This window comes from Talpa europaea, assembly GCF_964194135.1.
Source record: "Talpa europaea genome assembly, chromosome: 11".
Lineage (NCBI taxonomy): Eukaryota > Metazoa > Chordata > Mammalia > Eulipotyphla > Talpidae > Talpa > Talpa europaea.
In genome coordinates this window covers 101,866,914-101,892,022 of record NC_140078.1, presented here as the reverse complement: position 1 = coordinate 101,892,022, position 25,109 = coordinate 101,866,914, and the positions used below count along the sequence as shown (strand labels likewise).

General features: G+C 44.5%; 1 protein-coding gene across 2 annotated transcripts in view; it reads left to right on the top strand.

Moving 5' to 3' along the window:
• Window positions 1-25,109, top strand: part of GRM7 (glutamate metabotropic receptor 7) — a gene marked incomplete at both ends in the record, with an annotated part of 567,779 nt that overhangs the window by 309,047 nt on the left and 233,623 nt on the right. For both annotated transcript variants that reach the window (XM_084247524.1, XM_084247523.1), the window contains 2 exons: window positions 13,596-13,737; window positions 20,836-20,990. In XM_084247524.1, coding sequence (XP_084103650.1) covers window positions 13,596-13,737; window positions 20,836-20,990 — 297 coding nt within the window. The remainder of the gene's footprint in view (window positions 1-13,595; window positions 13,738-20,835; window positions 20,991-25,109) is intronic.

Below are 25,109 nucleotides of genomic sequence, written 5' to 3'. Positions count from 1 at the left end.
GGAGCAGCCCGGGATCAAACAGGCACTGCAGAGGCTGCCGGCAGCTTCGCAACCCAGCGCTCAACCGCTGCACCACCGGGGAGACCCTGTGCAGGTGTTCTTTAAACGAGGCTCCCCTGATGTGGGCCTCCCGCCAGCAGAGTCAGTCTCAGCCTCACTTGGGGGTTGCTGGAAATGCAGAATCTCAGGCCCCACCCCAGTCTGACTGAATCCAATCCGCCCATAACTTCCCTGCATCATTCCTCTGCACATTACAATTTGAGAAGCGCTGTGTTGCAACACGCCAGCTCCATCTTCCCTGAGCTTTCAAGCCGGGATGAAAGATCATTTTGACAATAGGTGTTAAAGAAAATGGCGTGTCCGCTACTTACTGCTGCTCTCGCAAATGACCTCGCCATTAGTGACGGAGCACAGCACACAGGAAGAGGTAGTTTTGTGTGTGTAGTGCTGGCGCTAAGTCCAACGCCTGAGTCCAAAATGAGTCTCAGTGGTCCGAGTCAAGGTCTCAGCAAGGCTGTGTCCCTCCCAGAGGCTGTCGAGGATTCAGTCCTTGCATTTCTGTGTTCTAGAAGAATTCCTTCCTGGCCTGGCAGTCCCTGTGTCTCGACTGGCGCCCTTCTCTCTTCAAAGCCAGCACCTTCACCCTGACTCCCAACTCTTCCAAGCACCCTGCTGTGATGATGGACCCACTAGTGCTTTCAGGATAATCTCCCATCTCAAGGGCAACTCAGGAGCCCTTGAGCTGCTACCATAAATCTTCTTTGCCATCAAACCCAGCATATTCGTGGACTCGGGAAATGAAGGCCTGGCGTCTCTGGAGTGTTATTATTCTGCCTACAGGATTAGATCTGTGACTTAGCAACATGGGCAGCATTGATGAAACATAATTAAAAGGGTGTGTTTTTTTTTCAGGACCTCTCAAAATCTGTAGTATATTAATTTGCATCGTGAGGCATAGGGGTGAGCTGAGGTATGCACTGATCTCAGAGTGTTCATCCACAGTTGTTCGTGAACGTGGGGCCAGAAGTCGGGTCTTCATCTGGGAAATCAGAGAGCAATTTTCATTCTTTCTTTCCGTTCTGTTCAAGGACTGCCCAACACATAACCGAGTTTTGGGCGTGGAGGTTTTGGGCTAATTTTAGACCTCACCTGAAATCATTCTAATTGCAGCAGATAACGCTCCTGTTTCCATTCAGATCGACTAATTACAAAACCCTTGTTCCCAGCTAGAAATACTCATTTTGCGGTCTTGAGTTTAATCTTTCTAAATGTGACTTTCCAAGTTCTAAGTTCTGGTTAAGACTGTGGGTGTGTCCCAGAGTGCAGTACCTGGGTCTGAACAGTCCCTCTCAGCCTAGGGAAAGGTACTGAACCTGTTGTGCTTCAGTGATCACATCTGTTAGATAAAGGTCTTTACACCTAAACTGACAATGTGTGGGGGGCAGGGGTGGGGCTTCTCCTCAGCAAGCAGGCCTTGGACGCCAGCAGCGTGTCTGAGAGTTCAGTTCAATCCCAACACCATCTACCTGGGTAAATACCAACTTCAGACACTACTTCTGATGGACAGGCCATAGACTGGAGGTCCCAAGGACTCACCTTGGACTTCAAACACCAGCCATCACCCCCATGCTTCTGGCCAATGCACCATAAATCACAGTTCCCATGACCCCTTTCTTGGGGTGAATTCACTTGCTTGAGCAGCTCACAGAACTCAGAGAAACCCCCCACTTACTGGGTCACTGGTTTATTATAAAGGGATAGGCAGATGGAGGGGTGCACGGGGCAAGGCTGGGGAGGCAGTGTTGCCCTGTGCTCTGCACCCCCCAACACCACCCACTCACCATTCTGCGGGTCACCAGCCTGGCACCTCTTGCAATCCCTCCCTTTGGGCTTCCTGGAGACTTCTTCCCATAGACATGACTGATGTAACTCGTTGGCCACTGACAACCTCCTCCCAGAGGCTCACTAGTGGGGAGTCTGAAGTGGGTTCCAACCTCTCCTCCTTGGTCAGCTGGCCTGGCCACCAGCCCCCAGGCCACCCATCAGTGTAACAGTGACGCCTTGTAGATCTTCAGTTCAGAAACCCCAAGAGGCTTAGGGCTCTTGCCAGAAAGGAGAGTAAGACCAAACACTGTATTTCTTCTTATAAATGACAGTATCACAGAGGCAGGAGGAGGTTCAACCTCATAAAATCGTGGTTAGTTCAAATTACATAATGTACTTAAAATACTTGATGCGTGGCCCGAACACACTAAGTATTGGATGGACGTCTTGATGAGGGCTTTTTATGACCTTATTACTATTAGAACATAAGTGTAAACTGCAACATGGTAGCCAAAAAAATAAATCATCTAAGAAGGAGAAACCCAGTTGATTTACATGGATGGAAAGGAGGCCCTTGGCGCTAAAAAATGCAAAGGATTCCAAGTGAAGAATGACTATTAAATGCAAACCGGGGCGAATCATTTGAAGAGACATTTGGCTGCATGAATAAGGCTCTGCGTTCCCAGGCTCTGGGGCACGCCAAGGCACAAGCTCTGTCATCAACACCTTTTGTGGCGGTGAATATCTCCACGGCCCACGGGGGTCAAATCACGGACAGACACGCCTCAGTTCTATGCAGATCTCTTTCCTGACTGTTAAAAAAGTTCTCAGAGAAGTATTACTGGCACACATAAAACCTTCCAGGAGTTTTTTGAGAGAAATAATGGGGTTCCTGACCTGATATTTTATTTCGAAATTCTCATAAAACCAATTTTATATGAAAGTTGACTCCAACAACATATTCGTCAAGCCGCCTCAGAGGAGTGGGTCTTGTAATTAAAAGTGCTGTCTCCACCTCTGTGAAGTGAGTTCAAATATCATTGGAACTGAGTGTCAATATCTTCCCTGAGAAGAAAACATCAGCCTGTATCTTAATTTGTCTCTATTGCAGCCTAATAACTCAATTAAGTTGTGATAGAAAAATGAGCTTTGAAGGAAATTGAGAGAAACACACTAATTTCCCCAGGTTTAATTAGCTAAGTAGAAATCACAATACTTATAATCACAGACACACATGGGTACCAACCCTGATTACCGCGGCACCCAAGTGCTTGCTACAGGAGGGAGGAGTGTGGCGCGGTGTGTGTGTGTGTGTGTGTGTATGTGATGTCGGTGTGCATGTGTGAGGAGGCTGGTGTGTGTGTAAGGTCAGGAATGGACCACTGAGCAGGTTTTCTAGGATCCAGCAGGCCAGGTAAAGGAGGAGTCAGGGTCCTCAGTGGGTTTTTGCAGGTCTTTTATTGGGGTTCACCAGGCACATGGCAGGCAGGGGTGCTGGGGGGGCCGGGATGCTGGCCGTCCTCCCAGCCCCCAGCAAATCCTCACTATATGGGCTCTCTGGCCTTCTCTGCATCTGCTTCTTTTCTGCTTCTCTCTCGGCTTCTCTTTCGGCTTCTGCTGCTGCTTCTGCTTCGGCTTTTGCTGGCGTCCCCGTGACGCCGCCCTTAAAAGCACAGTCTCAGCCCAGGTGAACCCCATCTACCTATGCCCACACCCTACTCCAGGTGCCGCCATCAGGCATGCACTCAGGACCGCAAGGATCCATCATCTATCCTGATGGCGGGAGAGCAGAAAAGCCTGACATTTTCTTTACCTGACAGTGTGTATGTAATGGGTGTGTGGGTTGAATATGTGGGTTGAATAGCATGTGTGAAGATGTGTGTGTGATGTGTCTGGTGTGTGCTGTTTATATGTGTGTGTGATGGATGCGTTGGTGATATGTGTATTGAACAGTGTGTCTATAGGTGTGTATAATGTGTGTTGTTTATGTGTGATGTGTTGTGTGGTGTTTGTGTACATGATGTGCGATGCTTGTGTGTGATACACATCAGCATGGCGTGTGTGGTGTACCTGCATATGTGCAGTGTGTGTGTGCTGTGGGGGCCTGCATGTCACGTGTGTGTGCACATGGGACTGTGTGTACACACTTGTGCATGCTCTGGCTTGGAGCTGCACACAGCTGGTGCTAACAGTCAAAACAGAGAGATACTTGGAGAATCCCCAGCGCTGGATCATGGAATTACTAGCATGGACGATGTCCTCGCCTTACAATGGCGGTCTAGTTGGAGGAAGCCTGGGCATGGTGAACCTGCAAATTGTGATTTCTGCCTCAGTGCTCCGATGAGATGTGACCTCACATGAGCCCTGGCTGGGCCACCTGGGGCCGCCTACCCAGGCCTGACTCACCACCTCCCAAGTGCGGCCACTCTTGCCGGTACCTGTTCATTAGGGCGACCTCGTGGGATAGTTGTGCTACGTAATTAGACCTAGTTTTGAAATCAGACTTAAGTTGCCCCCTGGCTGGTGAATCACTTGGGGCAACACATTTTCTCCCTCCTGTGCCCATTGATGAGACATTAACTATGGTTTACCTCAGGGGTGCACTTGACCTATTTTGACACTCAAAGAAGTTCTTTCTTATTAACAATTCCCTGCTGTAGGGTAAGGAAAAATGTCAGGCTTTTCTGCCCTCCCGCCATCAGGATGGACGATGGATCCTTGCGGTCCTGAGTGCATGCCTGATGGCGGCACCTGGAGTGGGGTGTGGGCGGAGGTCGATGGGATTCACCTGGGCTGAGACTGGGCTTTTAAGGGTGGCGTCACGGGGACGCCAGAAGAAGCCGAAGAGAAGCTGAGGCAGAAGCAGAGATCACTGGAGAGCCCAGATAGAGTGAGGATTTGCCAGCCTCCCAGCCCCCAAGCACCCCTGCCTGCTGTATGCCTGGTGAACCCCAATTAAGGACCTGCAAAAACCACTGAGGACCCTGACTCCTCCTTTACCTGGTCTGCTAGATCCTAAAAAACCTGCACCATGTCCAATCCTGCCCCTACACCTGCTCTCCATGATACTATATTTTCAATAATCATTGTGCAATGAAATAAATAATAATAATGGGAAGGAAAACTGCAAGAAGGGAAAATCTCATTGTATCGTGTAAGGATATTCATGCTTGTAATGAAGTTATAAATAAATATACAAATATAAATTATAGAGGAAAAACAAATGGAGAACAAATTTTAAATATATTATCTTTTCAAAAAGGGGAAAATATTATACTGATGCATTAATTGGCCTGTTGGGATAACAAGTGATAATATCAGTTTCAAGGTTTTTAACTTGTGCAAATTTGTCCACTTTTTTCAGGAACCATTAGACAGCTCAACCAGATCTGCCGATTTATGTTAACCAAAGAACATTTTTTATCAATTTCTCTGTGAAAAGTCATGTTTTTACCAGAAGAAATGAATATCAAATAGGGAAGTTCTTAAACAATAAGATTTAGGGCCTCCTGGTGGCACAAGGGGTTAAGACGCAGCACTATGACGCTGTCTGCAGCCCCTGCAGCATGAGTTTGAGCCCTGGCCAGGGAGCTACCCACAGGGCATGGCAGACCTCTCGTGTCTCCCCACTGCTCCCCTCAGCATTGTGTTTCAGTGGATCCACCTGTTCTGCTCCCCATTCTGGTGAATCCTCTCACCCACCCCCCCACACCTCTGGCCTGTACTCTAGTTCTTATATGCATAAATAAATAAATCTTTAAAAAATGAAATTAAAAAAATAAACAATAAGTTTTACCAAAACTCATATAAATTTTGCTAAAATTCCTATTACATCAGAAAATACCAATAAAACACCCTGTCTTTATTTCTTTGAGACTAATTTTCGAGTCTCCACATTTGCTTTCTTGCACGCTGGGTGGATACTCACTGCTTACCTTCTTCCCTGGCAGATGTCGCCCCAACGCTGACCTGGGACCACTTATCAGACACCATGGATTCGCAGACCCAGCTGCTTCAAAAGCGTTGGTTTGGTTTTGATGCATGGAACAGAGCCTCATTCATTTTTATTTCATTTGCTCAATTTCAATAACCTTTTCAATATGCAATGGCAAAGGTGAAAATGAAGCCTTACTCTCTCTTTATTTTTCCTTTTTTTGTGAGCCAAAACATAAAGTCTTAAAAAATGGCCATGTTTCATGGAATCACTCCTGGCTCCTTCCAGGGTGTGAGGTAGCCCATGTTTCTCTCTTCCTATATTCTTGCATGATTTCAAGTGGTTAGTAAATTTATATTGAGGTCATTAAAGGTGCGATTCTATTTATTTCTCTTTTGAATATACCTGTGTTAGAGAATGAAAAACCTTTTATTTCCTGTACAGATCACAATAAAAATGATAAATCACAAGAGACAAATTAAGTTTGCACAAATGTCATCTCGCCTTATTACTAACAGCACCTCTTCAGAACAGGACCTGGGCTTTATGCATTGCAGCTTTGGGTAACTCACTTACGAGGTGGCTGTGGAGAGCCTGGTGTCTGCCTCCTAGACAGTGAGTGGGGTTAGCGTGCCCTCTGGAACCAGCAGGGTTGACACTGAGGAAGAAGGAGAAGGAATTTGTGTTTCAGTAGATTCTTGTCGGTCAGCTCATCTTGCTTTGCAAATGGTACACTCACTTGTCTGAGAGATTTAATGCGGTAAATTCTCCCAACTCTTCGGTGACCTGAAAAGACAGAAAGTATTGGATTTCCAAACTTGGTGCCCTTTTGCATCTTGGCAGCTTGTGAGGACTCCTAAAAAGACAGAAAGTGGGAAGCAAGGCCAGGAGCAGACCAGTGAATTGGAAGGTGGGGGATGAACTTCCAATGTGTCGACCTGTCCAAGACTCTTGGAAAACTCAGGCAGCTCTTTGCTCTTCCCAGGGGCTCAGTGAGTCTCCTGGGACTTGGGGAGCAGCGACACAAAGCTGTTGTCTCTGAGCTAGAGGAGCATCCTCACTCTATCCTGCATCTTCCTTGACCTTCTGTACTACAAGAAGCATCCGCTTAACTGTGAAACTCAGGGGAAGAATTTTCTACGGGCGTTGTGAAAATGGTGAGGTTGACACATTTCTAAAACCATTTGATGAGAGGTTCATTTGTTTAATTTTTGTGTTGATTTAGGACAGACACTGATAAATAACTAAGTTTCTTTTATGATAATAAAGACTCAGTTTCTTTAAATGGGTTTTGTACTGATGTGTGCATGATTTCAAGTCTTAAGGGAGTAACAGTTGGCTGGAGGACTGATGGATCTTACCAGAGATGCAAAGGGGACGAGGGAAGAAAACTGAAGAAAATGATGCTGAAAAATAGCACAGCTCTTAAAATTCCATTTAATTAGCCTCAGCATGCAGAAGTGACTATTTCGTTGACAGTTCATCATGTTATATAACTCTAATTTTGATATCCAAGGTGGCAAACTATTACCCAAATTGATAGTGTTAATTGTATGAAAGTAATGCTCTTTATACTTCTTTGTAAAGTTGAATTTTATGTATTTAAACATTTTATCAACCATGCAGGAAAAGCCTAGAATCTGTAAAAATTCTCTCTTTCTTAATAAGAGCATGGCAATTTAATCATTTTTCTTCTCGAAGGATGTACAAAGAGAAATGTATTTGGAAGAATTAAAATGTCTGGCACCGCTCTTACTAAATGAAAAAAGAAAAAAAACCTTATAAAAGAGTCAAAGATATTTCTACAGTTAAGAAAAACTCCAGCAGGTCACCGGAGTTTAAAGAAACAACACATAAAAATTCCATTTGCAGGTATCCCCTGCTTTATGAAAGTTTGCATCACGCCACTTTGCTTTTAAGAAAGACGTATATTAGCAACTATCTTCTCTAACCAAAAGGAATCTGATGGGGATTTTTGCTCTTTTTCAAGAAATCAAACACAACAATAGTGTTCAGTGTTTGTTTTGCAGCGAGTCTCATAGTGGTAGCTGTACCCCACTCCCCAGTAGAAAGTGGCCCCACCAAGCTCCTTCCTATTTAGTATTATTAGTATTATTACGGTATAATTAGTATAATATTAGTATTATTACAGTATAATTAGTATAATACATTCTTAGTATTATTACGGGTTTGATGTTTTACTTGGCAGGATGTTTTTGGGACCTGGAATCTCTCAAAAATATTTTCATATAAATGAATGGTAATGGCTTCTTTTCTCCATTTCCCCGTAGGCCACGTTTTGTAGGAAAACTCCTGCATTCGTGGAGGAAACCTGTGTCTTCAGCTATTTAGTGTTGACAGGCCAATTCATTTCCCAGTTCCCATCCCTCGCCTGCTCAGCTGCCCCTGGGTATTATGGCACTTGGTGGTGTTCAAGTAAGAGTGGAGGAGTTAGAAGTGTTTTGAACCTAGTAAAATGTCTCATGAGGGGGCAAAGATCTTGCTTCAGTGAAAGAAACACTGAGGACTCCTCACAGAAATCAGTCATTAATTTATTCAGAGAAAATAAGGATACAGTCATGGTTCTTACTGCAGCAGAGCACTGCAAGATCGCACACAGACTGCCAGAGAATTTACCAAGGGAAGCGCCCGTCCTTAGAGCCACTGCCTGAGAAACGTAGCGAGACAGTGTTTGTGTGTATATGTATGTATATATGTCTGCCCTAAACTCCCACTGGATTTGAGTTCTCTGGATGGATTCCCAGACAGACATGATATCCTTTTATCCCCTAATTTTCAAGATTTAAAATGAATCACAAAATAGGCCTGTTCGTGTCTCCCACACACTCCCAGGCGAGAACTGACTCAGTGCAAACAGTGGTTTGGCAGCGGGGGGCGTGTTTCAGACTCCGGGGCTGGCCTCCCTCCCTGGTCCGGCGCAGGCTGGGCAGCCTGCAGTGGCCGCCTGGACACGGTGGTGATTGGTCCTGACCACCCACGCCGCTCAAGGCAGAGAAAACCAGCAACTGTGAAAAATCAGCCAATCTCTTAGTTCTTGCTCAGGGACGGGAACAGCTTGCCTTCCAAAGGCTCCTGAATCAGAGCATATTCTTGATGAACCCACTCACGACCTGCCAGGCTACCAGCTGTTGGGAAGAACTTGACGTTCTGAGCTGGGGCATCGGTGGGGAGCTGACACAGAGCCTTCCCAGAGGCCATTGCAGCTGCAAAAGGGCATTAAAAAGAAAAGTCGTCTATGAGTATGTGTCTCCCTGGGAATGAGCAAGATGTGCATCTTTTATGTTGATTTCTATACCCCCGGCAACTCGGAGCGCTTGAGATGTGGCAGATGCTTTGCAGATATTTTCTTGAATGAATGTGGTGTAAGTGTGGAAATGCAGACCCGGAACTCAGAGGCTCATCCACAGCAGAAAGTGTATCACCTCAGGACCCAGCTGAGCCGAGGCTCAGGGCATCTGAGCTGGTTTCTGCCCCTTCTTGGACGAGACCCTCCACCTTTCTGGTTTTTGTTTTTTTTTTTAAGATTTGCTGTTATTTATTTATGCATACAAGAACTGGAGTGCAGGCCGGAGGTGCAGGAGTGAGAGGATTCACCAGAGTAGGGAAAACAGATTGACTGAAATCCACTGCTGAGGGAGCAGCGGGGAGACAGGAGAGGTCTGCTGCGCCATGTGGGTAGCTCCCTGGCCAAGGATCAAACTCGTGCTGCAGAGGCTGCCCATAGCTTCATAGTGCTGAGACTTGACCCCTTGCATGACCAGGGTGGCTCCAGCATTGGTATTTTGTAAACCTACTTCATTACATTTGTGGGGGATTATCGCTGTGGTTTTAATTAGCATTTCCTGTGCCTGGTGTCGAATATACAGTCACTAGACTCTTATTCACCATCTCTTTATTTCCTTTGTTGACTGTCCATTCAAATGTCTTGCCCATTACATTTTGAGGTTTTTAATTCCTGAGTTTGAGTTCTTGATAGAGTCTGAAGACAGTCCAGTGGCGATCGTACGTCATCTATGTCTATGTTTGCGTGATTTTCTCCGACTTTCTAATTTGTGTCATTTCCTTAACACTGTTTCCATAAAAGACAATTTTTACAATATACTCAAAATCTTATTGAGCAGTTTTTTCTTTCTTTGTGGCTTGTGCTTTTGATGTCAGATCCAAATACTTATTGCCAAGCCCAAGATTATACATATTTCCCTCTTTGTTTTCTTTAGAACTTCTCAAAATTTGCATTTTACACTGAGGTCCTTCATTCAATTGGAGTTACTTTTGTGTGCAGTATGAGGTAAATGTCAGGAGTCACTATTTCTGCAGGGATGGCCAGTGATTGCAACTCACTTGTTGAGGGGTCTGTCTTTCCTGCACTGATTGTCTTTTCATCTCTGCCAACAACAATCTGTTGACTATATTTGCATCGGTCTGTTCGGTTTCAATTTTCTGTCTCATTGATCTGTCCTTTTACCAGCCTCAGACGGTCTTGGTTACAATGACTTTAAACCTGGGTACTCAGGCAGTGTGAGTTCTCGGATTTTGTTCTTTTACAAAGTCAGGTTGGCTATTCTAGTTTGTTTGACTTTTTCAATAAACTCTGTTATCAGTGCTCTCTTTCGCTGTCCTTCTCTGTCTGTCTAGTCACATACGTACATACATTCATACATATATGCATTCCATGAAATCTGTAGGTCAAATTGGGGAGAATTTTTAAAGTACTATTTTTATATTTCTTCTGTGCTTCATCCGTGATTCAGCATGTAGAGCCTATGCAGATTTTGTCTGATTTATATGTAAGCGCCTCATATTTTAGTGATACTGTTAATGGCACTGGTTTTAGTTTTGAATTCCAATTGTGTGTTGCTGACATACAGGCGATATGGTTGATTTTATACATTCTGTGTTTATATCCCACAAACGTGCTCAATTCCCCTCTTAATTCTAAGAGATTTTTGGCAACAATCCTGTCATTTGCATCGAGACACACTTTCATTTTTTTCTTTGCAACTCACATAGCTTTTACTTACCTTTATTTCCTCATCCTCTGACAGGGACCTCCAGTGCCATGTTGAAAGCAGGGGTAAGAGGACTGTCTCACCCTGTCATTTCTTACGACTCAGTATGTTCTTCGTTGTAGGCGTTTTGTAGGTGTGTCCTATTAAGTGAAGGCAGTGTTCCCTTCTACTAAGTTCTACTAAGTTCGAGTTTTTGAACAGGAATGCATTCTGAATTGTACTAACTGCTTTTCTGCATGTATGGAGATGGTCATGTGGTTTTTCTTAGTCTGATAATGTGTGAATAACAATTGATTTTCAAACAATGGATCAGCCTTGCTTTCCTTGGATAAAATCCACTGGGTTATTATGTATTATCCTTTTTATATATTGCTGCATTTGTTTTGTTAAATTTCTATAGGATTTTTACAAACATCTTCATGAATGGCAATGGTACTTATTTATTTATTTTTGTTCCTATCTGTTCTGACTGGGTTATCCGGGTACTATGGTGCTTAAAAAAATGTGTCATTTTCTCTCCTTTTCTGTTTTCTGGGGGAGTTTGTTAGAATACATGAGTGAACCCCTATATACTGGGATCTTTCTCTTTAAGAATTTATTGAACTTTGAATGTGGTACCTTGAATATTTCAAGGGTTATTCAGGTTATCCTAACCTTCATTTCCTGCTGGCCATTTGCTTCTTTAAGGAATTCTTCCATTTCACTTAAGTTGATGTATTTATTGGTACAAAGTTCTTTCCTACCTGTAGCAAAAGTCGTGTTTTCCTGTTTTTCATGCCTGTGTGGTGCCTCATGAGAGCTCACTCTGGTCAACTAGAGGTCTCTGCCTTTTATTGGTCTTTACAATGAAGCAGCTTTGGTTTCATTGATTTTCTCTATTCTGATTTCAATTTCATTAGTTTTTTTCTATTTTTATTATGTCCTTTCTTCTTTGGGAGATGGTATTTGATTCTTTTTTTCTTCTTTTGTAAAGTAGACACTCAGGATGTTGGCTTTGTAAGCTTCTTTTATAACATCAGCATTTAATTATATGTATGTCTCTCTAAACACCACTTTAGCAACAATCTATATGTTTTTTTTTACATTTTACTGTCATTGTCATTGAGTTAGAAACACTTTAAAGTCTCCCTTCACATTTCTTCCTTGACCTATGAGTTGTTTAATTTCCCAGTGTTTGGAGATTTGCCTCTTAACTATTAATTATGATTTCTATATTGATCTATTATGGTCTGAGAATATACTTTGTGTAGTTTCTATGGTTCAATTTGATTTAATTTATAGCCAGAACAGGGTCTCTCTAGTGAATGTCCCATTTGTACTGAGCTCTTGTGTGATCTTCTGCAGTCCTGTGGGCTTGTTCTCCAAACATCAATTAGGTCAAGTTGGTTGCAAGTGTTGTTAGACCATTTTGAGAAGGATCACGGCAGATTTCACTCCCACTGAGGGTTGAGAGCCACTTGTGCACAGATAACACTGATTAAAGTGTCCTGGTTCAGTGTGGGGTTGGAGCGGATACTTGTGTCTGCAGCGGCCTGGCAGCGCCACCCTGGCTTCACCGTTCAGGTGTGATTGTGCCATCACCGGCCTCTCGCCAGCACATTACAAACAGAGCAGAGCTGTTCTCTTGCCCGCCGCCCCAAGGACTTGTTCCTACTGGTTGGCCTTTGGGAACTTCCCTACCCACTTCCTGTCTACTCTTTCATCTATACCAGTCTCAGAGTGTGTTTTGTGAAATTCTAGATCTGGGAGCTACTACAAAATGAGAGGGTAATGGCAAGTCTATCAGCCTATTAGCCGCTTAATCAACTGTTGCTCGTGTCCCTGTCTTGAAATTCATAAAGTCAATTAATAGAATCAGAACAGTTCTGAGAGGTCTGGAGTTAAATCTACTTGTCTGTTTAATCCCCTTCCCTCTAACATAAAATGGATAACACTAAATACCTTGTAAAGCTTTTTTTTTTTTTTTTAAAGATTGATTGATTGGTTGATTGATACATAGAAGACTGGAGTGTAGACTAGAGGTGTGGAGGGTGAGAGGACTCACCAAAGACAGAGTGGGGAGCAGAACAGGTGGACCTACTGAAACACACTGCTGAGGGGAGCAGCGGGGAAACAGGACAGTCTGCTTCACCATGTGGGTAGCTCCCTGGCCTGGCATCAAACTCATGCAGTGGTGATAGCACTGAAACTTAACCCTTAGGCCACCTGGAAGGCTCCCCACTTTGTAAAGCTTTTTTGTTGTGATAACACACATAAAACAATTGTGGCTTGAGCTCCAGGCTCATGATCAATTAAAGTTTGTTGCTCTAATTTTTATTAGCTGGTATCACCATCGTTGCTACTGTTGTTCTCGTTTTACTTCGAGATCTAGTCCAATGACCGAGCTTTAAAATTTAGGGTGGATATGAAGGGGGGAGATCCTGGGGCTATGAACTCTAGAAAAGTCACAGAGATCAGCACCTGCAGTAAATGCTTCAGGTGCTTATTTTTGTTGTAGTTTACGATAGCGTCTATCACAGTTCTGTAGCTTCACGTTTACACATTGCTGCGCTTCAAGATTTCTTCTCCCACTCACCTCACTCATGTCGCTATCTTTGGTGTCCCTGGACATAACTAGCCATGTGCAGGTGCATTCCAAGGAGAAGGCTGTGGTGTGAGGCCACGGAGGGTGAAGCGTCATGCACAGCCCAGGACTCAGCCTCACTCTGAGGGACATTCCTCGATGCTCCCTCCTCCCATGACTTTCCCCATTCCTCTGGCACCTCCATGGGGGCTTTATTGACTTTCTGCTTTCTTTTCTCAAACAGGTGGGCTCTGCATTGCCCAGTCCGTGAGAATCCCCCAAGAACGCAAAGACAGAACCATCGACTTTGACAGGATTATCAAGCAGCTCCTGGACACGCCCAACTCCAGGGCCGTCGTGATTTTTGCCAATGATGAGGATATAAAGTAAGGAGGCAGGGCCATGTGCCTTACTCTGCATGCTGCAGCTTTAGGGGTGGCCCGGGCCAGGGGGCAGGGGCCGGTGTATGAAGGTGACACTGCAGGTACCTGGCAGCGTGCCACGTGCTCAGCGACGCAAAGCACTGAGAGGCCTGGTCGGGGCGTGTGTCACCCCCATCAGCAAAATAAATACATTCAATAGGGCTTTTAGAGGGTCGCATAGGAAGCACATCTCCAGGTATAGCAAACTTTTATCCAAGGAGTAGTTCCTCTTTATGGAAAAGAGGTGAGTTTCTCAGAGTTGCTCGCGCTGGACTCCCTATGCGCGAAGTCACCACGGTCACACCTCCACATCCTGCAACCACCTCTCCTCCCCTGTGGGAGCCACCTCTGAGCTAGAAGCCCAGGAGCATCTTGCTTTTGCTGTTTTCCTCCGGCTTCTTGGCCATGTCATGGAGAGCTAACCTTTGAAATATTTCTAGAACAGAAATATCTTCAACTTTCTTTTCTGATGGTTACCATCCTGATCCAGAATGTTCTATCTCCTTCCTCTCTCTCTCTTTCTCATTCCCTTTAACTTCCTCCTGGCCCTGCTTTCTCTTCTTAGAATAAGCAATGATATTACTTGACACAAATCTCAAAACTATAAGAATATCTAGGCTTCATAAAAAGTTGCATCCATTCCGTCCCTGAGCTAACACGTTCTCTTCAGATAGAATGGCTAATTAGCAGTTTCTTACTTTCTTCTGCAGACAATCTCTACATTTTTATGTAAGTGACAACATACTTTTACTCACGTTCCCACTGGTGTGAGAAGCTGTGTGGGTTTTCCAGACTCTTCTCGTTTAAAGTGCGTGGAACTTGAAGGTGAAGGTCTCTCGTCAGGGTTGCATGCCCAGGCCATGTTCCCCTCCTCCTGGGCTGTCCTGTTATCATCGCCCACCTCCTGGTCCCCACGTCCCTCCTACATGCCACCCCAAATCCCACCACCTCCCAGTGCTGAGTTCTGAGTGCCGGGGCAGCACTGTCTGGTGGAAGGGATGCTGGGCCTGAGGGCTGGCAGCCCAGGGGATGCTCCTGAAAGGACACTATCTCGTCCTGGGAGTCCTCCCCGGCTCCCTGGGCAGCCAATGATCCCAGTGCCGTCTCTGCAGCTGCTTCTGAGGGAAGATTTTTCTGAACAATGCAACTTTGGCAAAGTCTTCCAAATGACCCAATCTCAAATCTGCGTCATTGATGGTGTTTCACGGCATTGGTCATTGAATTAGTGCCTTTCTTCCCCACTTGCCTGGAAGCAGCATCGGGACTGAGATTTTTGCAGCCTTTTTTATTTTCAATCCCTGGCACAGTGCTCAGGAACTAGTAGGCACTCAGGGAGTGACAGTGAGCAAATAAATTGATCTGAAGGGCCTCTCTCTCTCTCTCACACACACACACACTCTCTCTCTGAACTTTATGTGCTTTACAATATGGCCCTGTTTTAGCGTTTAGACCTTAGCCTCCCTCCCCTATTTTCCATCCAGGATGCTGTCCCAGCCCCTCCTGCATCATCACCTATGCAGGTGGTGTTTCTTTCTTCTCAACCCACTGAAATGGCATCTGTTCTTCAAAAGTCTTTCAGGCGTGGGTCTCCCTCGTGGCCTAGGGGTTAAGTCTCAGGCTATCACTGCTACAGTCTGAGTTCAGTCCCCGGCCAGGGAGCTACCCACAGGGTGCAGCAGACCTCTCCTGTCTCCCCACTGCTCCCCTCAGCAGCATATTTCAGTAGATCTACCTGTTCTGCTCCCCACTCTGTCCCTGGTGGATCCTCTCACCCCCCTTCACTTCTGGCCTGCACCCCAGTTCTTCCACAGAAAAAAAATAAACTATTTCAGGCACGCCTATATCCATGAAACCAATCACTCCTTAAATGTGTCCTTTCTCTTCTACAAAATGTTGGTAATATTGCTCTTAGGACATTTTTCTTCCATACTTTGATTTGATGTGTTTAAGGGATTTTTCTTTTCATAATTTAAATCTCATTTTTTGGCTTGTTTTTCTTTCATTTCTGTTACCTTGTTAATCAGCTCCTAAATCTTTTCCATAGCTATTGCATACATTTTCTAAATATGTCATATATTAATAAGGGATGACCTCATTGTTTATTTTTAAATACATTGTACACACACATATAAGATTTAATACAAATAGGTATGGTGACTAATTGGCTGTTCCTCTTGACTACAGGTAGCATGAGCTGTTAATTTGGGATGTTAAAATGCATATTTCCACCCAACAGCTTCGTGCATTTTTTTTTGCTTTGGGGTTTGGCTGTGTGAACATTGTGTATGTGATTCACAGGCACAACAGCAGCAACTGTTTGGGTCCGTGCTCATGAAAGTCAGGGGCATGTATGTTTCTCCCCGACCCTGGTCTTGGACACTCACTGTCTGGGGAGCCCTGATAACCCACCATGTGGTGTTATTTCTGTCTTCAGATGATTTACACTGGAGATGAGAACTTGAGAGATTTCTTAGAACATTAACTTCAAATGCTTTCTCAGAGAAGAGCAGTCAAAAGACATTAATATCTAGATTTGAAACTACGATAAGTGTTAACTCAGTCATGGGTGCCGATAATTTGGATTTTAGACAAGAACGGATTCTTTTTTTCAGTTCTAATTGTACATGTAATGCATGGCTGTCGTACTTCCATTGTAGCTATGAAAAGCATATTGTTGGCGTAAGCCCTGAAGTTGCCTTAACCGCTTGCTTTTCTAGAAAAACTAAAGGTTAGAGAGACGAATCTATAAAATTTAAATAATCTATAAAGCTTGCAGTCCCAGTACTCAGAGATAACCACTAATAAAATTCTGGTTTACAATCAGTTTTTTCCAAACACACCTAAGTCTTCTATTCCTCTTTTTGCAATTCACATTTCCCTTTTCATAACTATGTACTTTGAAATAGTGTAATCTTAGCTGCCTTAATAAAGAGACCCACTTTTTTACATAAATATATGAAAGAGGCCTGTGCTTTCTGTGTTTATATCAGCTGCATCTTCTATTCCTGGTCTTGCGGCTTCTCCCTTTCTCATCCTCTTCAAACCTGCTAGCAAATCCTCAGTGAATTTTTATTGTTAACATTGAATTGTGTGTTACCCAGAACTGTGGTCTCTCAGATGACCCAATACTTCTAACTCTGAATATATACATACGCAGGAAGTTTTAGACAGCTTTCATTGCAAAAGAATTTCTTCTATAATTTTTAAATTTTAATTGGACTTATCTTTTTTAACAATACCTTGTGGAAATCAAACTGGGTCTATTTTAATTGCTCTTTTTCATCTTTGAACGCACCCTCCTTTGTTCAACCAGTTCCCTGTTGCTTTGCATTTGGGTCGTCTCCAGGAACGAGCGTATGTTTTTGACATATGTTCTTTGATCATTTCCTTTGGATATATCAGTAGAAAAGGTGTCTCTAGGTCAAGCGTATAAATAATCGATGTTATTTTATTTTATTATTTTTTAAAATTTATTTATTTATACAAGCACTAGGTACAGTCAGAAGCACGGGAGGGTGAGAGAATTCACCAGAGCCAGAGCGGGGAGCAGAACAGGGAGACTGACGAAATACAAGGGGAGCAGCAGGCACGGCAGGAGAGGTCTGCGCGTCATGCGGGACCCTCGCCATTGGTCGGGGATCGAACCGGCGCTGCAGAGGCTGCGGGCAGCTTCGCAGCCCAGCGCTCGACCACTGCGCCACCAGGGGAGGCCCTGGTATTTTATTTTTATGAAAATAGTAAGTGCACGTATTCACAAAATAAGCAGAAGTGCCTATGACACAAAATCTTGACCTCCACGCCCCCTCCATTGCTCTGGCTCCGTGGACTTTGAGCACCTGTTTTAACTCTTCAAGCTGTTTCTCCCTGTCATTTCTGCCTAATGTGTCTCTAATGCAGCCTTGAAATTTTAACTTCAGACATTATGTATTAAGTCTTCTTCTACTGGGTAGAGTTTAACACACTGATACCTCCTCTGTCCTCCCAACATCGTTCTACCAGATTTTCATAAATAAAAATCAATGTTTATACTATTATGAATATGCAAATATTATGTGCTATGGCATTAAGGATTTTTTTCTATGATATGATTTTTTAAGAGAGAACTTTGTATTATATGGAATTAACATGATTTTTTTCTTACATAAGTATCTTTAATTTTTATTTATTATTAATGCCACAGGTCTACCAGTATTTCCCATATGTCCAGATAGAAACTAATCTGTGATTTCCTTTTTTTTTTTTTTTCCTGGATATTTCCTTCCTAAAATTTCCATCTTTCTGTTTTATTTAAGACTAGTATCTATAGTATTAAGAATTTTCTTTCATTTCTATTTGGGGCTTCTTTCTTCATTTTGCTGGAACATATCCTCCAATAACTTTCTAACAAAGGCTAAATTAAAGGAAAACTGTATTCCATTTCCAGAAATGTTCTTATTCTGACTCCACATGTAATTAGTACTTGGAAACGTAAGCTGTGTCCTCTTTTCTAGCTATAAGTATGTCATACTTGTCACACACATAGCATATACATCTTGCCGTGCTGACTAATACGTTACATGACTCCTACCTCCCAGGGAGTTTGAGGTTCAAATTTGAGATGCAAATATTTATAAGGCCAACTAGACCAATGTGCCATTCTACTTGTCTAGGAATTTTCTGTGTGTCAAATATTAGAATTCTAGGGCCTCGCTGGTGGCACAAGGGGTTAAGATTCAACCTATAAAGCTATTGGCAGCCACTGCAGCATGAGTTTGATCCGTGGCTAGGGAGCTACCCACATGGCACAGCAGACCTCTCCTGACTCAACTGCTGCTCCCCTCAGCAGCGTATTTCAGTCAATCCACCTGTTCTACTCCCCACTCTGCCTCTGCTGAATCATCTCACACCCCGTCCCCCGCACCTCTGGCTTGTACCCCAGTTTTATGCATAATAAATCTTTTTAAAAAAAGAATTAAAAAAAAAAACAAGCTGGGGCCTCTCTGGTGGTGCAAGTGGCTAGGACTCAACCTATGAAGCTGTCCACAGCCTCTGCAGCATGTGTTCGATCCCCAGCCAGGGAGTTGACCCACATGGTGCAGCAGACCTCTCCTGTCTCCCTGCCGCTCCCCTCAGCAGTGTATTTTGGTCAATCTGCCTGTTCTGTTCCCCACTCTGTCTCTGGTGAATCCTCTCACCCCCATACCTCTGGCCTCTACCCTAGCTCATATATGCAGAAATAAATCTTTAAAAAAATAAATTAAAAAAATATATTAGAATTCTAGATTGTGAGATGGCTTTCTTCCCATGGAATTTTGGACGCTCTGCAATAGATCCTTCATCATCTTTCCATTGGTTTTACTGTGTTCCTTTGTTTGATTGTTTTACTCTTGAAAGTCCCTTCTTGTTTCTCTGCATGTGTCCTGATGTTTTCTTGAAGTTTCTTTGGATGTGCTCATGGATTCCAAAGATCTTACATTTTATGATGTGCTTGATCTTTCTCCATTATTTGCTGGATAAGCCTTTTTTAATTTGGAAACTTATCCTTTCAATTTCTTGAATTCTCTTCATTGAAAAATAAAAGCTGTCACTTTATTTTCCTGACACATTTGTTCAGCTCTATTATTAGCTGGATGTAGGTCTTCTTGGTTTCAATTTTTAACATTCTTTTCTTGTTTATATTCTACCTTTTTGTTATTATTTACTCTCTGGGGAGTTTTCTTCACTTTCTTCTTTACCTCAACTGATATAACTTCAATATCTTTAATAACTAGGAGCTATTTATTATTGGAGGTTTTATTGTGTTCTTGCCTACAGATGATAATTCTTATTTAATGTATTGTTTTGTTCTTTTTCATATATATTTTCTGCCCTGCCCCACACCAGTCTCCTTTTTCTTGTTGATTTATTTGGTTTCTGTTTTATTTTGGAGAGTTCTCACTATTATGGCTGATTTCTGGCCGTTCCTATTTCAGCAAAACACCAAAGGGTTCTATGTCCATGGGCAGCTGATGGTGTTCAGTGGACTGGCCAGCTCCCAACTGTCCTTCCCTGAGTGTATTTCTCTAGCAACATCTAGGATCTTTTTCTAGAGTATTTCAGATTTTTTCCAGAAAAGTTTCTGGTCTGGGATGAGCTACCTTTGTTTTCCAGGACCATAAATTCCCTCGAGGGTCCCACCATACCTGCCTTGCTGGTAGCTTTCACTTACCCGTGCCCATCCCTAGCACACCACCAGCCTCCTGTTTAACTTGTCATCTCGCCCACAACTTTCTGCCATTTGGGTATTTCCATTATCAGAACCTATTCTTTAAAATTAGAAAATTATCTTTCCAGGGCCTCCCCTGGTGGCGCAGCAGTTGAGCGCGGGCTGCGAAGCTGCCCGCAGCCTATGCAGTGCAGGTTCCATCCCAGCCGCCAGCGAGGGTCCCACATGGCATGCAGACCTCTCCTGTCGTGCCCGCTGCTCCCCTCAGCAGTGTATTTCATCCATCTTCCTATTCTGTTCCCCATTCTGGCTCTGGTGAATTCTCTCACCCTCCTGCGCTTCTGTCTGTACCCAGTGCTTGTATAAATAAATAAATAAACAAACAAACAAATAAATAAATCTTTAAAAAAAAAGAAAATTATCTTTCCATATTTGGGACAAAGAGAGGGACACCTGGGGCTTTGCCATCTCATAGGCTCCTTGCTTCCCAGAAGTGACACATGCCTGTGAACGCAGGCCAGCTCTCCAGCCTCCTGTCAGCACTCACAAAGCAAAAGATATTTCAAACAGGACTGAGACATGAACTGGATTTATGTTTCTCTCCTTCTAATGCATGGGGACTTGTGTCTCCAGCTAGTGGGTTATTTCTATTTCCCTTTACCTTTTGATTCTTCATGCCCATTGCATGAAGCTATTTTGATGAGTTTTCTCATTGATTTACAAAATCTCTTTATATATGAAGGATATCAAGCCTTTGACTACCTCTTGGCCATTTTAAGTTTCTGTTGGAGAGCTGGTAGCTTGTTTCCTTCTGCTTGATTCTCCGTGTTCAGCCCTACTCTTTTTTCTTAATGTACCTTCCCCTGTTTCTTCTACAGGCAGATCCTTGCAGCAGCCAAGAGGGCCGACCAAGTGGGCCATTTTCTTTGGGTGGGGTCAGACAGCTGGGGATCCAAAGTCAACCCCCTGCACCAGCACGAAGACATCGCGGAGGGCGCCATCACCATTCAGCCCAAGCGAGCCACCGTGGAAGGTAGGAGCTCCGTGGGGACAGGACACAGGAGGGGCTGGTGCCTGGAGGGGGTGAAGCTCATGTTGGGGCACCTGGGGCATTTCTGCATCAATATCGAGGAGCCTTGTCATGTGGCGGCCACGAACTACAAATGAGGTCACATACCCGGTCTGACCTTGGGCTGTCGTTCCTCCTTTGCAGAGCGCAGGCTAGTTTCATCATAACGCCACCTTAGCACATGTTCTGCTGTCCCTTATGCCACAGGAGCTTTGTGAGAGAAGCGCATTACACGAGGAGGTGTGTGCTAGTAACACAATCCCAGGCTGGGAGGGAGCTGCATTTTCTGAGGAGTATTTTCTCTTGGTGATCTATCCATCACTTTCCTGGCAGGATGGCTACAGACTCCTCTCCCCCATTGCTGCTCGGGGTGTCTCTCAGCCTAGCAAGGCTGGGAATACACAGCAGGCCCCACTCCCAGACAAGGCCCGTCTCAGTGCTGGTCTCTTGTTGCCCCTGCTCTGTGCCTTTCCCCCGCCTTCCTGCCCACCTGTCTCCTCCTTTCTCTCTGGCCTCCTGCTGCCACAGAGGCTCTCCCTGAGGGGGAGGAGCAGAGGCCTTTTCCTGGCTTCCTTCTGATGGAGCAAAGAGTTGCTGATTACAATTCACATTCCCCTTTAATTTGAAAAGAAAAGTTATTTCAAAAGGCGAGAATGTGAAGAGTAGGCCTGTCTCCGTGTCCCGCTCTGCGCGGTCTCCGACGGGCCGGGCTCCTGAGATGCCCTGAAACCCTGCAGCTCCTGCCCAGGACCCTGGCCTCTCCCTTCAAAAGGATCCAATATTTGCTTTTCTTTCTATTCCGTCTCCTTGCAATCTAATTATCCTCCCAGGAGCTTCACGGCCTTTGGAAAGGAGCGGAGGTTGGTGGTGTAACTGTCCTGTTCTCCTTCGTGGGGAGATGAAGACCCTACAGGCCCTGCGTGTTCCCGGGGAGGCTTAGAAGGATTTATTCTCTCAGTGCGGCTAGAGACGGTTGCCTCCCTCCGCCCAGGCCCAGGCGTCTGGGCAAGGCTGGCAGGGACAAGCATGTGGTTCCTGACGCTCACTGGGCAGTTGGAGCACCTGCTGTGCGCCTTGCTCCAGCTGAGCGCCGCAGACATCAGAGGAGGGCAAACCGCCCTCCTCACAGAGGGAGCTGAGTGGGAGTATCAGAGGGGGTGCGCGAGCTGGTGGGGAGCCCACATGTGTGCCCCCAGGCAGCTTCGGGGAACCCCACCTACCCAGAGAAGCTGAGAGCACTTGGGGCTCACTACCTGGAAGTTGCTCTGACCTCACGGAGCGTTCCGGCTCAGGCGACAGGCGCGTCCAGTCCCGCAGGGCGCGGCTCATCTGACCGCCTCCATTCCTAGGTCTCTGCCTGGACAGGGGCTAATGGAAGGGGCTGTGGCCTTCTCCCGCAGCCACTCCTGCTTGGGACTCTCTTTAGGGTCCCATCAGCCTCTAGTCCACCCCCCAACCAGTTCCTCCTGGCCTCTCTCTCTGAAGCATCTTCTAACAATGCCCCATTGTGAATAGCAAAGGGCCCCAAATGTCTAGAACAAATAGTAGCCCAGAGCCCCAGAGAAGAAGCTCACTTTGCACGTGAGGTGACGTCATGGATATCGCAGAGCCAAGAACTCAGCTCCACCGACCACGCGAGGGATTTTGCTCCCTTCATGGAGGATGCTGAGCACTTCTAGGCTTTTGTTCATATAGTTGTACTTACCTAGAGTTCAGCCATTAGAACGTGTGTGTGTGACGTGCTTATCACCAACTCTGGTGCTTCTCACAGAGACCGTGGAGTCAGGTATGGAACGAAGCAGCACCAGCTCTTGTGTTGTGCTAGCTGGTGAAGGCCTCAGTAGGCCTGGGAGATGCTGTCTTCTGCCATTCCAGATTTCTCAAATAGAAATTAAGTGGATTTGATTAAATGCAAAGTGAGAATTTTTTTAAAACCCTAACATTCACTGATTATCTATTATAGAGAAAAGTATGTGTGTTTTGTGTGTGTGTGTGTGTTGTGTGTGTGTGAAATCTATATAAAAGTGACTAGAGAGGTTGCAATCAAGAAAAACAGATACAGGAAGAAAGAGAAGTTGTCACAAGCATTGCAGAGTTGCATAGACAAGAGTAAAGTAGATGGTAAAAAACTTCTGAAAATCCCCGTCTTGATTTTTTTCACACGAAGGATAGACAGAAAACTGTGACTTGATTAGAAGGGAGGTTGAAGTAGAAACCAAGCAAGAAGGACCAGAGTAAGGCCCATCTCAAGTCAGAGAAGGGAGGAGGCACACTGAGTAAGGAGGGGTACGCAGCAGACCCATCTCTCTGCTTTGAAAAAAAGCTTTTCTTGAATTTGGCTCTTCCAGAACCTACTTTTCTTCTCTTTGCAGAGCAAAAGCTGTTTACTTTCTTATCACAAGCAAAGGGAACGTTTGCTTTCATCACTTAGGGAGTTGACTTGGTCCAGAGCTTGGAATAAGGCAGTTAAATTGAGACTAAGTCCTTGAGTGCTGGCCTGCCTGGGGTCACCCAGGGGCCCGCCAGCTCAGCCCTGGGGTGGGGAGGGCTGTAATGAGCCTGCACTGCATGTGAAGAATGAGACAGAAGCTTTTGAAACTGTTATGTGCAGGGCTGACTCGGAAACCACAGCAGTGGTGAGAATTCACAGGACCATTGAGTTAGCCAAATGGAGGGTTGGAAGAAAAATCATTTGTAAAAACTGGGAGTTTTTTATGAACTGGGACTTCTATCATGGTCTTTAACAAACATTAGTCAATTGATCATCTCTGATTATTTGGATACAGAAGGGAGAAGAAATCCCTCCGAAGCAGAATGGTGTTTTCAGACTCATTTTCAGACCCGTCACTAGGTGGGAGTTGTGAGGCTCCCTGGAATCCTGAAGTTAAAAATGACCGTCTAACTTTAAGTAGAAACTTCTTCCCCATTAGTCAGCTGTGAAAGAGGATGAGCTATGTAGACTGTTTTTAAAGCATTGACGCTACTGTGCCATTTGTAATTTGACTTTAAAAAAAAAAAAATTCCCTAACCTCTTCATGCTCCAGCCTCTTTACTCTAGCTCAAAGAGCCCGCTGCTTTTTCTTGCGATTCACAGTCCCCCCAAATGCCAACTTGTCTTGTTCAGTTTTAAATCCAAGACCTAAAGTGTTCCCCACCTGTTTGAGTTTTAAAATCTTAAAGAGACTTCCGTTGAGAACAGCTCACTCTGCTGGGTTCTGGGGAGAAGAGATAAGATACCATCTCTGCAGTAAGTGAGTACATGGAATTTTGGTGGATCAGATGAAATCATCAGACTGCTGTAGTGTCAGAGGATGACTTGTGATGATAGGGATAAACCCGGGGGTTGCTGGAACAATAGGTAGAGACCATGAACTGGAAAAAAGCAGGTGGCAGGAGTGTTAATCCTTAAAGGACAAAGCATGGCTCCCTTGAGCCAGGATTTGCAAAGGACCAAATTAGCAAAGAGCAAAGCACTGTTAGAGTGAAGGCATCTGGATGAGAGGTGGTGACATGGCAAGGCCAGGTCATCACAGCCCCTGGTCATGCTCTCTTGAGGACCTGCAGCCAAATGGACCAATTTGAGCCTCTGACTATTGGTTATAGGAATCGCTCTTACAATTCTAGCGGGCACCGGCATTTGTCAGGAGGGAACCAGATTGCCTCTGATGGAGCAGAAACGCCCAGGACAGACTTGTAATTTGAAAGTTCTTAGATCCAATTTGCCTCAAGCTACTAGTAAATTTTACCCAAAAGCCAATATGCTTTCTTGGTCCTTTCCAATCCTTGAAGCTGCCAAGATTAATGATAATACTTGGTAACTAAATCATCTACCAAAAAAAAAAAAAGGACCTATAATGTACCATTCTTGCTTTTTCACTGGTCTGAAATGTATTTCCTGATTTAAAAACTGATTTCTTTTGTATCCTGTTGTCCTTTTAAAAAATATTGTAAGTCTAGTCATTGGAGTATAATTTGCATAGACTAGAATATGCAGCTCTTAAAGGCACCATTCGATGCTTTTTTACATTTGTTTCTGCCGAGGTCACCATCTCAGATGCGAGACACAAAGTGATCCCATCACTC